At 34.5% G+C, this 12798-nt stretch overlaps 1 protein-coding gene across 7 annotated transcripts in view; it reads left to right on the top strand.

Moving 5' to 3' along the window:
• Window positions 1–11742, top strand: part of LOC112294715 (dynein-1-beta heavy chain, flagellar inner arm I1 complex) — a 46047-nt gene extending 34305 nt beyond the window's left edge. For all 7 annotated transcript variants that reach the window (XM_090244007.1, XM_073540022.2, XM_090244008.1 and 4 more), the window contains 18 exons: window positions 98–213; window positions 342–447; window positions 695–895; window positions 1258–1431; window positions 1761–1826; window positions 2226–2360; window positions 3364–3708; window positions 4127–4338; window positions 5843–5957; window positions 6172–6354; window positions 6739–6879; window positions 7114–7252; window positions 7781–7902; window positions 8733–8933; window positions 9179–9370; window positions 9514–10193; window positions 10339–10657; window positions 11268–11742. In XM_090244007.1, coding sequence (XP_090100133.1) covers window positions 98–213; window positions 342–447; window positions 695–895; window positions 1258–1431; window positions 1761–1826; window positions 2226–2360; window positions 3364–3708; window positions 4127–4338; window positions 5843–5957; window positions 6172–6354; window positions 6739–6879; window positions 7114–7252; window positions 7781–7902; window positions 8733–8933; window positions 9179–9370; window positions 9514–10193; window positions 10339–10657; window positions 11268–11504 — 3684 coding nt within the window. In that variant the 3' untranslated portion in view covers window positions 11505–11742. The remainder of the gene's footprint in view (window positions 1–97; window positions 214–341; window positions 448–694; window positions 896–1257; window positions 1432–1760; window positions 1827–2225; window positions 2361–3363; window positions 3709–4126; window positions 4339–5842; window positions 5958–6171; window positions 6355–6738; window positions 6880–7113; window positions 7253–7780; window positions 7903–8732; window positions 8934–9178; window positions 9371–9513; window positions 10194–10338; window positions 10658–11267) is intronic.
• The last annotated feature ends 1056 nt before the right edge of the window (window positions 11743–12798 follow it).

Below are 12798 nucleotides of genomic sequence, written 5' to 3' on the forward strand. Positions count from 1 at the left end.
CACAGCATCAATTGGTTAGTTTCACAGAAGCAAACTCCTTGTGTGTGTCAAAAGATGTTCTTCCATTTTCTCATGTTTGGAAATTGGGAATGAAAAGGTTGGTGCCATGGAATCCTATGGCTACATTGCAAAAGATGTTACCCCAAAGAAACTAAGATTGAAAGCTGCCCAAGACAACCTTGCAAAGCAAGAGGCATCTCTTGCTCGAGCAAGGTCTCCAACTAAACCCTAAACCCTATGATCATTGAATATGTATATATATATATATATATATATATGTATAATGATTGAAAGAATGGGGTAATGAAAAAAAGGCTTTTATACCCCACTTTTCCATGCAGAGCTCAACTTGAAGACTTGATGGCCAAAGTGCAACTTCTTAAAGACAAATACGATGCTTCCATGGCTGCCAAGGCATCCCTTGAGGCTGAACTTGATGATCTCAATGTAAGCCTCTTAATTTTTGTGAGGTTGCTCATTTTAATTGGATCATGTTCCAAAATGAATTTTTTGCTCTATCATATGAATGCATATATATTTCATTTGAAGGTGTTCGACATATTTCCCATGAGAGTGTTTGAAACACACACTTGAAAATATGCATTGTAATGTTTCATTTTTTGTGAAATATAGAAAACGTTTGTGTGATGTTCCCTACAACAAGAACCAATGTTTTAATAATGTGTGATCTCAGATCAAGCTGTTCCGTGCGGAAAAGCTCGTACTAGGGTTGGCAGGGGAGCGAGACCGATGGGAAACATCCATTGTAAACTTGGAGGAGGGAACAAAAAACCTTCCTGGGGATTGCTTGGTGGCTGCCGCATTCCTCTCGTATGCAGGACCCTTTGCCACCCAATACCGTGAAGTGATGGTTAACCATGTTTGGATGGCTGAGGTGGGTTTTATCTAGATCTTTTATAGCATGGATATGTACATATTATCTACTTTCTCCTTTTTGCAACAAAGAGCAATACAAAGAGTTAATTACACTTCATTAAGAATATACACTCTTGACAAATAAATATACCCATCTTTTTTTGGGAAGTCCCTTGAACCTGCTATGCAACATTCATGCACATTTTTCACTTCTACGTTGTATGTTTCTTTGCCGCAATGGCCAATAGAAAGGTTCTCGGAGAATGCGCTTTCCTACATCAAATTGAAATATAAAGAATGAGATGAGAGTGAGTGTCTTTTTGACACAACATGGTATTTAATAAAAGACTATGTTTCCAATGTAATTTATTTTTTTTGCAGGTTCTTGCACTTGAGATACCATTCACGCATGGATTTACCTTTGTGGACTTTCTTTCGGATGCTGGAGACGTCCGAGATTGGAACCTGCAGGGTCTCCCAGCTGATGCTTTTTCTACAGAAAATGGAGTGATTGTAACTCGCAGTAATAGATGGTCTCTTATGATTGATCCTCAGGTGATGGAAGATACTCATTGTATTTGTTGTATAATCAAATCAATGGAAAATAAAACCAAAAATCCAAATAAATAAATAAATAAATAAAAGCTGCAAAATTGCTTTCAAATTCAATATATTGGCTATTATCTCCTATAAGAAATGAAAGATTCTTTGGTGATCCATTACATTGTCATTAATGATACCATAGATTTCAACAAGGATTTGAGTTTCACCTCACATTCAGGTCTTTGTTGGAACCTGCTATAAATAATCAACTGCATAACTTTTGAATCAATTAAATAAAATAGAAATTTTCTTTTGATGTTTTGTGTTCCCTCTCATGTTAGGAGCAAGCCAAGAAATGGATTAAAAACATGGAAGCAGACAAAGGGTTAAAAATTGTGGATCTCCAGGTACTCACTTGCACACCTGGCACCTGGGTTTCAATTATTTATTGCATCGAAAATAAAAATAAAAATAAAAATAATTTACAAATCTTTTCTACATCTTCCTCAAACATAAAGAATGATATTGTGTTAGTTTCCAATAGGTGAGTAGGAATTTCATGATTGGAATTTGAATTTTCTATCTCTGTAATTCTAAGTGAAATATCTTTTATACTATTATTTTGTAATTCAAGGCCACTCCAACCCTAATGGCAACAACAAAAAATAAAAATAAAAGATTATTTTTTCTGTTCAATTCTACATTGGCGCTCTTCACCATCATTTGTATTGTTATCTTCCTCAAGTTAAGCTTGCTTTTTGTAAAGCAATTGCTTTGATAATTGCTCATTTTTGGAGCTTTGCTAGATGGACAACATGATGCTTATTATTGAAGATGCTGTTCAAACTGGGCATCCGGTTTTGCTTCAAGATGTGATGGAAGAGATTGATCCATCGCTTGAACCCATTCTTATCAAAGCTTTCACTATGCGCTCTGGAAAGGTTGAACATCTTTACACCAGTAGAATTGCTTATTTGACCTTTATGTTTAAATATATTTTTAATTTGCATAAATTGAATTGTTGATGAAATTTGAATTGAAATAACAGTAAAAATAAAATACTAGAAATCTTCTTCTTTTTTTTCTTTTTTTTTTCTTGCAAAACAGAGAAGTTTAGAATATTGAAATTGGAAGATTGAAATCTTTGACAAGATTTATTTTTAATATATTTTTCATTAATAAAGTTGGTAGAGTCTTTTTTGAGGATTCTCATATTAGACTTCACAAAAACTTTGTTAAGTATTTTTGTTTGTTTGGAACTTTTAGTTATGTAGAGTATAAGAGTGTTTTGTTTTGCTTTTCTTTTCTTTGTGCATATATGTGTATGTATGCACTTAGCAATGTGATGCAGAAAATTGAGTGAATTGATGATATTGCCTAAAGAGTGATGTTGTTAGTATTAAAATAAATTGCACAGTTAAAACCCTATTCTTCTTGTCCTACATTTTTATAAAAGTGAGGATTCAAATGTGAATTCAAATTATGCTAAAACACACATGATCTCAGCAAAACAACCATTACTGATAGTAAACATTAAAACCTTAACCACACCATCTAAGTCTCACATTCAAATAAAGCACAACAATAATAGATTGCAAGTGCAGTTTCTTTTCCAACTTTTGATAACTCTAAACCAAGGTCAATTTTAAAACCAGTAAACAAAGCATTGTAACTAAACCATATTCTGGAAGAAATTCTGCAACCTTATCCAATTTAAAAAGTACTACATTCCCAATGTTCTCCATGGAAGTTGTTATAATGCAAAAAAAAATCAAAAACAAAAACAAAAACAAAAAAAACTTGGTCATAATCTTTTTTTCTTTTCTTTTTTTTATTTGTTTTTTTATTTATGAACATATCATTTTACTCTTCCCAATTGAAAGATGTAAGTGTCATTAGAAGGTGGGTAACAAACCCTAAACTTGTGGGAGGAAAGCATGTCAGGTGTACTTAAACATGGGCGACAAAGAGTTGGACTGGAACGACAACTTTCGGCTCTACATGACAACAAAGCTCGGGAACCCACATTTTGCACCAGAGATTGCTACCAAGACAACGATCATCAACTTCTCGGTGAAGGAAGACAGCCTTGAGAAGCAGCTGCTAACTGTGGTGGTGCAAAAGGAGCGGCCGGACCTTGACAAGCAGCGCAACGAGCTCATTGTCACCATCTCCAAAGGGAAGAAGACACAAGCTGCTTGTGAGGACAACATTCTCCGTCTTTTGAGCACCGTGGAAGGGCCTATTCTTGACAACCTTGAACTCATTGCCACTTTGGACACATCCAAGGTTTCTACTTTCAAAAACAAAAACAAAACAAATGAATTTGTGCATATATATACTAGATTGTTTGTGTGAGCTCCAATTAATCTTGTGTTATATGGAATTTTGTGTGAAGTTTGATTGACATTTTCATGTTATGGAGATACCTTCTTGTAATCATGATGATAATGATGATGATGATTATTATTATTATTATTATTATTTGGTTGATAAAAGTAGTAGCAAAATGTGGACAGTGAAAAGAGCCATTAATATCCTTTATTTGCATCTTCATTGTTTGTCTCTCATGTAAAATCCTTAAACATTAAAAAAATCCACTTTTCCTTACATGTGGACTTACATATGGAGTTCTATCGTTTGATTTTGGGCACATGCTTTTTTAATGATCCCATGGCTTCTATTGAATTTTCTTCAAACTGAATAGGTTACATGGGAAAAAGTGAAAGAATCTCTTGAAGTAGCGGAAGTGACATCGAAGATGATTGAGGTTGCAAGCTCTGCATACAAACCATGTGCGGAGAGGGCATCCCTATTGTACTTCATCCTTGTAGAGTTGATCGCTATTGACCCCATGTATCAATTCTCCTTGGAATCCTATGTGGAGATCTTCCTCACTTCCATTGCCAAATCAGCCAAGTATGACCTAAATCCCTCTTTGTATTTATTTTCATTACTATAACCATCTTGTATTAATTTTTTTTACAACAAGGACTGTTTTTTAAGATTGGAGTTTGAACCCAACTTAAAATGAAATTGGTTTTATAAATTTCTTTTTGGGATTCAAACAGAGGTAAACTTCATTAAATTTCACTTTTGTGCATTCAAGGCAAGATTTAACAAGGGTAAGGAAGAATACCATCTGTTTATACATTATTTTTCTATGTTTCTTTATTTGAGATAACTTGTTATTTTGAATCATTCTTAAGTTACAGTGACAAGTAAAAAAAAAAAAAAAAAAAAAAAAACCCATGTTAAACTTCTCACCAACTTCAAATTATATTGAGTCTTATTTCTTGATGAAAAGTGCCTCCATATGCCTCCAATCTCTCTTTTCTTGAACTGCAAGCAGTCTAAATCATTTGTTTGCCATGTGGCTTTCAAAAATTATATTCTTCAATGCATATATATATATATATATATATATGCACTCATACGTATGTGCACAAATAAGATATATGCAATGTTTATAATATTCAAAACATGTTGGAAAGTTCTCAAATTTTCAAACAAAATGTTAGAGACGTGGCCAAAAGAATTGCTGGTAATGGGATATGATCCTATAAAAACCAAAATGACTATAAACAAAAATTATGTACTATTGTTGCAATATTGTCAAACAATTTAACTTTAGATTATATTTCATGTCCACTGTCAAGTGTGTGTTCAATTTATCTAAATATGTTTATTAGAAATAAAACAAAGGATTGATAGTACTTTAGAGTGTGTATTTTTTCTCAGAAAAATTGGTTGATTTGATGTTAAATAATTTATTGTAGAGATTGCTGCAGTGAGAAATTTAACAATTTTAATGCAAAATTGATTCATACCATACCCAAGTTACAAGCTTACAAACAAGACTTCAAACCTGTTTGATGTTTAAAATGGTTGCATTACATTTCTTTTCTGCTGAAAGAGATCTGTTGAAAGTATATGTAGGATAATTGTAGAATATAAAGCGATTTCAAAATAGCAACAACAAATTCAAGTCACCTTTCAAAATCAGATCAATCCATTGTTTAATCCTGACTTCCAATAGCATTCCAAAAGATAGTGATTTGACAGTAAAGATCATTTATTAGATTCAGATTTTTTAAAGTTTTTTTCATTATTCAACCAGTTTATACTAAAACAAACTTTCAGAAAGCACTACAAATATCCAAAACAGTCACTATTATGCATAACAAATATTTGCAATGAATTTTATGGTGATTGTTTAGAGAAAACATGAATATGGTTTTCTTACAGTAGTGGTCATCACTCAAAGAAATTGAACATATTTCACCAATAAACATTGAATAGTAAGGCCAGAATATTCACCCAAACAATTAAAACAAAGTATTAAAGTTAACTTCTTTGTGTTTGTAATACACATGATGTTATTTTTGAACCATGGTTTCTCACAAACACACATCATGTGCAGGTCTGCCAAAATTGCGGAACGTATTAAAAACTTAATTGAGTATCACACATATGCTGTGTACAAGTACACAACACGAGGACTTTTTGAAAAGCATAAGCTAATACTCTCACTACAAGTAAAGAATCCTACTTCAAAGATGCAAATTTTCTCTATATATTCAACCCTACTATCTAAGGGATAAAGGAACACAATTGTCCTAAACTTTCATCCAACAAAGTCACTTTTTGTGGAAAGAGTGGATGTGGATGTGGATGGATGGATGTATTTTGTGTAAATGAACAAATGTGGTGATGGTGATGAAAATTCACGGATGAAAAACGTGTGGACAGATTCTGTCCAAAATATTGTTAACATCAGGGGAGATAGTTCATGAGGAGTGGGCGTTTTTCCTAAGGGGGGCGACAGTATTGGACCGCACTAAGCAGCCTCCAAATCCAGCCCCTGAGTGGATTTCGGAAGAAGCCTGGGACAATGTCACAGGGCTCGCAGCCCTCTCCACCTTTGAGAACATTGTATGTGCTTATCCCTCTTTAGTGGGTATAACAATTATTAATGTGAAAAAAAAAAAATGGGGAATGTTAAATAGACTCATGCCTCTCATATCAATGAAAACCAACCACATTCCTCATGTGTTCCATATTCTTCAACATGCATATGTCAATTTCGTAAAAACCTGGGACTATTTAACATTCTCTTACAATAAATTAATTTAAAATAACATCAAAATGACTATTGGATGATGGCACATTGCACTACAAAGTGTCTCTCAAAGGTTGCTTGCTTTAATCTGAGTTTTTTTTATTATTATTATTTTATTTAAAGAAGAAAAAAAGGAAAATGCTAATTTATGGTATTTAAGTTGGATTGATTGATGGGTGGATGGGTGAATTAAAAAGGTGGCAAGTATGACTGTGGACCATAAGCTGTGGGGGGAATGGTTCAAATATGGGGCACCGGAGGAGCAGGAGCTGCCGGGAGAGTGGGAGGAGAAATGCACCGAACTCCATCGTATGATCCTCTTGCGCTGCTACCGTCAGGTACCCAAAATGTCAAAGTATTATATATATATATATATATATATATATATAAGGTTTACAAGGAAGACAAAGGAGAAGAAGAAAAAATAAAAATAAAATGAGGGAGTTAAGTAAATACAAATGAAAAACAAGAATTGGAGACTAAGGAAAATAATAATGAATGAATTGACTAAGTAACAAGGTGGGGGTATATAATGGAAATAATAAGCAGTGGAATTGAATTTTTATGTCCAGGACCGGATTGTGTTTGCATCCATGACATTTGTGTCAAATGCACTCGGCCAACGATTTGTAGAGCCACCCATGTTGGACTTAGGGGAGTCTTTAAAGGACTCAGCACCACATACGCCTCTCTTGTTCATTCTCTCTCCAGGTAAAGAAATAAGTAAACAAATGAACAATATTTGTCTTAATTTGTTTGCATTCTCACTAAAACTATTATAAATAAAAATTTGTAAAGAAATTTTGAATAAACAATGAAGTGGATTTGAGGGTTTTATATTTATTTTGATGGTTAAAACTTTAGACAACAATAAATACTATTTGAACATTTTGATTCATAATGTTTATCTTCTAAACGTACCAAGCAATATCACTGCATAATAAATATATATATATATATATATATATGTGTGTGTGTATGTGTGTGTGTATGTGTGTGTATGTACGAACTATGAAGTAACTTGTTAGAAAAGCAAGATGAAGTTTGAAGTAAGTTTTAATATCTCAACAGTATTTTGATCTAAAGTCAAAATACTTACACACTATACATATACACACACACACTATATATATATATATATATATACATATATATATATATATATATATAGGTGTGTGTGTGTGTGTGTGTGTGTGTATGTGTGTATATATATAATAATTCTGACCTTGCAACACACAGGAGTTGATCCAACATCAAGTTTGAGACAATTTGCAACACAAAACAACATGTTAGACCGATTTCATACTATAGCCCTGGGACAAGGCCAAGGCCCAATTGCCATCAAGCATATTGAAGAGGCTGTAAGTATCCCCAAACCCTAAAAGTTGTGGTATTCTCATAAGTGCATGTAATGTTTTTGCACAAAATTGGACTTGCATTTTCTTTGGACAAGAAGATTTAGATCTTCTTGACTGAAGAAATAAAACCAAACATAGTCTTAGTGACAGACTCCAGAGTTTTATGAAGGTGGGTGTGTATTAGTACTTACCACTGTTGGATCCTAATTGTGGCGCTCAACAAACATAGTAAAATACTTAGGCTTTTTGAAGTTTAGATTGGTGCTTATTTGAAAGTGTAGGTTAATGGAAATAATGTCCAAGCTATATTTAATGGTTCAATATTGATTATATATATATATATATATATATATATAGATGTATTCCAAGTCATGATTTTGCATTTAAAGTCTCCCAACTCCAAATCACATTCTCATTTTAAAAGATGATTATTTTTACTAATTTTTAAGAATTAAAAATGGTACACCTAAATTTAAAATAACTTTGAAGTGGTAATTTAACTTGTGGTTTTATTTAAGGTAATGTACAAACAATTTATGTTTCATGAATCACTAAACAAAACTACATTTTCACATAGCCATAGCTCTATGAGATGAAATTCAGATGTTCAAAAAACACAATTAATTACAAATACAAATAAAGAATCAATAAATATTACTCAAATGATTCTTAGCCACTTGTTTGGAATTTTAAAACACAAAAAGAATAGTTTTAGGCATGTATATTTTGAGACCCACACAGACATACTTATATATATATATATATGATAGGAAGCCCAAAGTGGATGAGGTTTTAGTTTTGAATGTTGTGGAAGGAATTTGATTGGATGGCAGGCCAAAAAAGGAGGGTGGGTGTTTTTGGCAAATTGTCAGCTTATGACTCGCTGGCTTCCAAAGCTAGAAAAAATTATTCAAGCATTAGAAAAGAGTAATCCCAACCCCGAGTTCAGGCTTTGGCTCTCCAGTGTCCCCAATGACAAATTCCCCATTGGCATCCTACAGCGCAGTGTAAAAATGACCACAGAGCCTCCCAAGGTACTTTGTTTCTCTTGTTCTATGCCATTATATATTCATCCAACAGCACAGAAACCTCTCATTTGGGTGAACAAAATGAAAATGCATCTTCACCACATTCTATATATATATATATATATATATATATAAGAAAAACAAAACTAGTCATTCCACCCCATGAAGCAGATGAATGACCAAGGTTTAGGGCTTTAGGTTTCAAGAGTACATGGGATGGGAATTAAATTTTTTGGGTGTTGTGCAAATAGGGATTGCGTGCCAACATTATGAGGTTGTATGCAGCAACTACTGAAGAGAGCTTCTACGCATGTAGAGCGCAGGACAAGTACCAGAAGCTCCACTTTGCGTTGGCCTATTTCCATAGCGTGCTCCTCGAGAGGCGCAAGTTTGGCACGCTGGGTCTCAACATACCCTACGATTTCAACGATACAGACTTTGAGGCATGCCACCCTGTTTGCAAAGCCCTAAAACATGCAAATCGATTCCTTGTTCAATTCCATTCATCAAAAATTTAACGCTGACAAATAAAAAGTAAAAGTACAAGTAAACGGGTCCAACTGTATTGTGTGACGTGGACGTCCAGGTGTCAAACGACCTGTTGACGACCTATCTGGACGAGTACGAGGAAACGCCGTTCGACGCTTTAAAGTTCCTCATCTCGGAAGCAAACTATGGAGGGCGAGTGACGGATGAAATCGACCGACGGGTTTTGGCAGCGTACCTCAACCAGTTTTACTGTCCATCCGTCCTGTCCTCATCCAATTTCGAACTCTCCTCTCTGTCGGTCTATCACGTGCCCGATGACGGCACCTTGCAAACCCACCGGGAATTCATCAAGACCCTGCCCGGTACAGACCGGCCCGAGGCATTCGGGCAGCATGCCAATGCCGACATCGCGTTTCAGCTCTCCGACAGCCGATCGCTCCTCTGCACCATCGCGAGCCTGCAAGGCGGCGGTGGCGGCGGTGGGGGTGGCTCTGGTAGCGCAGAAGACCTCGTTCTCAACATCAGCCAAGACCTCCTTGTGCAGTGCCCAGAGTCGTTCGATCTGAAGGAGGTGATGGCAGCGAAGGCGTTCGATCCGTCGGCGCTGCACACGGTGCTATTCCAAGAGATCGAGAGATACAACTTGCTCCTGAGTAGCATTCGAGAACAATGCACCATGCTTTGTAAGGGGATCCAAGGGCTCGTCACCATGTCTATCGATCTCCAAGTTCTCTTCGACTCGTTTCTCAAAGGCCGTGTTCCTACCATTTGGATCAAGTACGTGGGTTCTGCTCTATTCTCAATTCCCACAAAACTTTTTTTTAATTCCATCATCTGAAGTGTTTTAGCTCACTGAATCTTCACCTTTTTTGAAGAAATTGTGGTCTCATTCAAAGTGCACCCACCGTTGCGACGGTTGTAGGGCATATCCAACGGTGAAGCCGTTGGGGTCTTGGGCCAGGGATTTGGTGTTGAGAATAGTGGAGCTCCGGTCATGGGTGGACGGCACATACCCGGTTTGTTATTGGCTGGCGGGGTTCACATACCCGACGGACTTCTTAACGGCGGTACTGCAAACCACAGCCCGTCGTAACCTGATTCCGATTGATACCCTGGTTTGGGAGTTCTCGACCGTGTACAAGGACGAGATGGATATCTCCGAGCCTCCAAAAGAGGGTATTTACGTGAAGGGGCTCTTCTTGGAAGGAGCGGGATGGGATCCAGCGAACGACTGCCTCACAGTAGCATTGCAACCATTGCTTTTTTATTTTAATATTTTACATATGATAATTAAAAATATATATGTATACAGGGAAATGTTAAATAGACCCAAGTTTTTACTAAATCGACCCACCCATCCAAACTATGATGAAAAAAAAATTTAAAAAAAGACCTATAAATTCATTTCTCAACTAATGGATCTGCAACCAATAGAAACCAATCATATTCATCGTGATTACCATATACTTCATCAAGGATGGGTCTATTTAGTAAAATCATGGGTCTATTGAACGTTCCTATATATATATATATATATATAAACTAATCCACACAAAGAGACAGGGAGAAAAGGAATTAATGGTAAATGAATTCAAAAGCATTTGATGTAGAACTTAAATCATCTTTAAGTATGTAATAGTGCAGACATGTTTTACACTCAAGCAAAGTTGGATTTAACTAATGTTATTTTATGCAAGTATTAAAAGTTTTAGAAAAAAGGGTTCACTTTAAACTCTTACTATGCAATCAAAATATACTAGTTATGAAAATGTATGCTATCCTCAAGTTTTGAAAATAGTCATGTTAGATGTTTATTACTGATTTTATTGTGGTTTCTTTTTCATGTTCTAGGAACCAAGGCCAATGGAATTGATTGTGCCAATGCCAATATTACTCTTCAAGCCTACTGTAGCAAAAAAGAAACAACCAAAGGGCTTATACCAATGTCCGCTGTATCTCTATCCCATTAGAACGGGTACAAGGGAAAGACCAAGTTATATGCTCATGATAAACTTAAAAGCGGGTGCTCAAGATTCAGATTATTGGGTGAAGCGAGGAACAGCCATTCTTCTTGCATTGGCTACATGACCCCTTTAACGTCTACATTTTACTAGATTTGTGGTAGAAATTTCGGTCTATGGTACAATATTTTTGAGGTGCAATTGCATGTAGAAGGAAATGTAGAATGTTGGTAGAATTCTATAGACTCATTAACTTGCCCATGCTCATGAATGGTGTCAATGAAGATGCAAGTGTTTTTACTTTTTACATTTGTTTCACTTTTTCACTGAAACACAATAAAAAGCTTTCAAAAGAATTCATCTCATGTATGGCTATCTGGGGACTTCAAATCAATTGCCCACTTTTTGTTGTTTAATGTTGTAGTTTTATTTTTGATAACCTTCTTCAAGGCTTTGCTTCAACTATCCTTTTCTAGTGAAACTGTGTTATTATAATTGAAATTATTGTAAACGTTATTATGCTTATTGAAGAATAAATTTAATCTGTATACCATTTAAATTCTACTAGTTAAATATATTTTAAGTTTTATAGGGATGCATTTGAATAGTAAATCTACAATAAACTTATGAAATCGATCATGAAAGTTACATATGAAGTGTTGAGGTCTTTTGTTAAAAAATTTAATGATATTTTGATGAAAAAAATAACATCTTTATCATAGTTCTAAAAATAACAGTAACTGAAACATTATTGACTACCTCATAATATAGTTGATAATTTAATATATATATATATATATATATATGTATATATATTTCTACATAAAGTTATAAACAATCCAATTTTTTTATCATATATTTTTTAAACAAGCAATATTTATATCAAACTCAATATTTTGGTCAAAATTCTCAAGATTAATAAAGACCCAAATATCTTAAGTAAAATAAAATAATGTACATGTTATTTTCCATTGCATATGGGGTTTTTTTTGAGTTAGAAAAGACAACAATAAGTAATATTTTTTTTCAAGGTAAAACAGGTAATGAGAGCTTTTTTGTGTATCATTGCAAGATCTAAGTCACAATGGTGTCTAATTAGGTTCTCAAATCACAGATTTTAAGGTTAATTACCTTTGATTAAAACTTCCAAAGCATGCTGATGTGATGGCAATCTATTTAAGTGCTAGGTCCCACATGTGGTAGGATGTATTGGTACTTTTGAGTTTGTTATAAATGATTTCAGTATGTAGTGTAATATCATTGCCCTGGATATATCCTTTTGTGGTGAATCATACCAACATTGCAATAATAATTAAAAAAACATTTAAAAATAATTGAAAATAGTTGAATAGATGGATGAATTCATGAACAGACTTTAAACGGATGTTAACAAACAAATATACCAAATACACTATTGCCTT

The sequence above is a fragment of the Physcomitrium patens genome, chromosome 17 (genome assembly GCF_059467195.1).
Source record: "Physcomitrium patens ecotype Gransden chromosome 17, ASM5946719v1, whole genome shotgun sequence".
In the NCBI taxonomy this organism is placed as follows: domain Eukaryota; kingdom Viridiplantae; phylum Streptophyta; class Bryopsida; order Funariales; family Funariaceae; genus Physcomitrium; species Physcomitrium patens.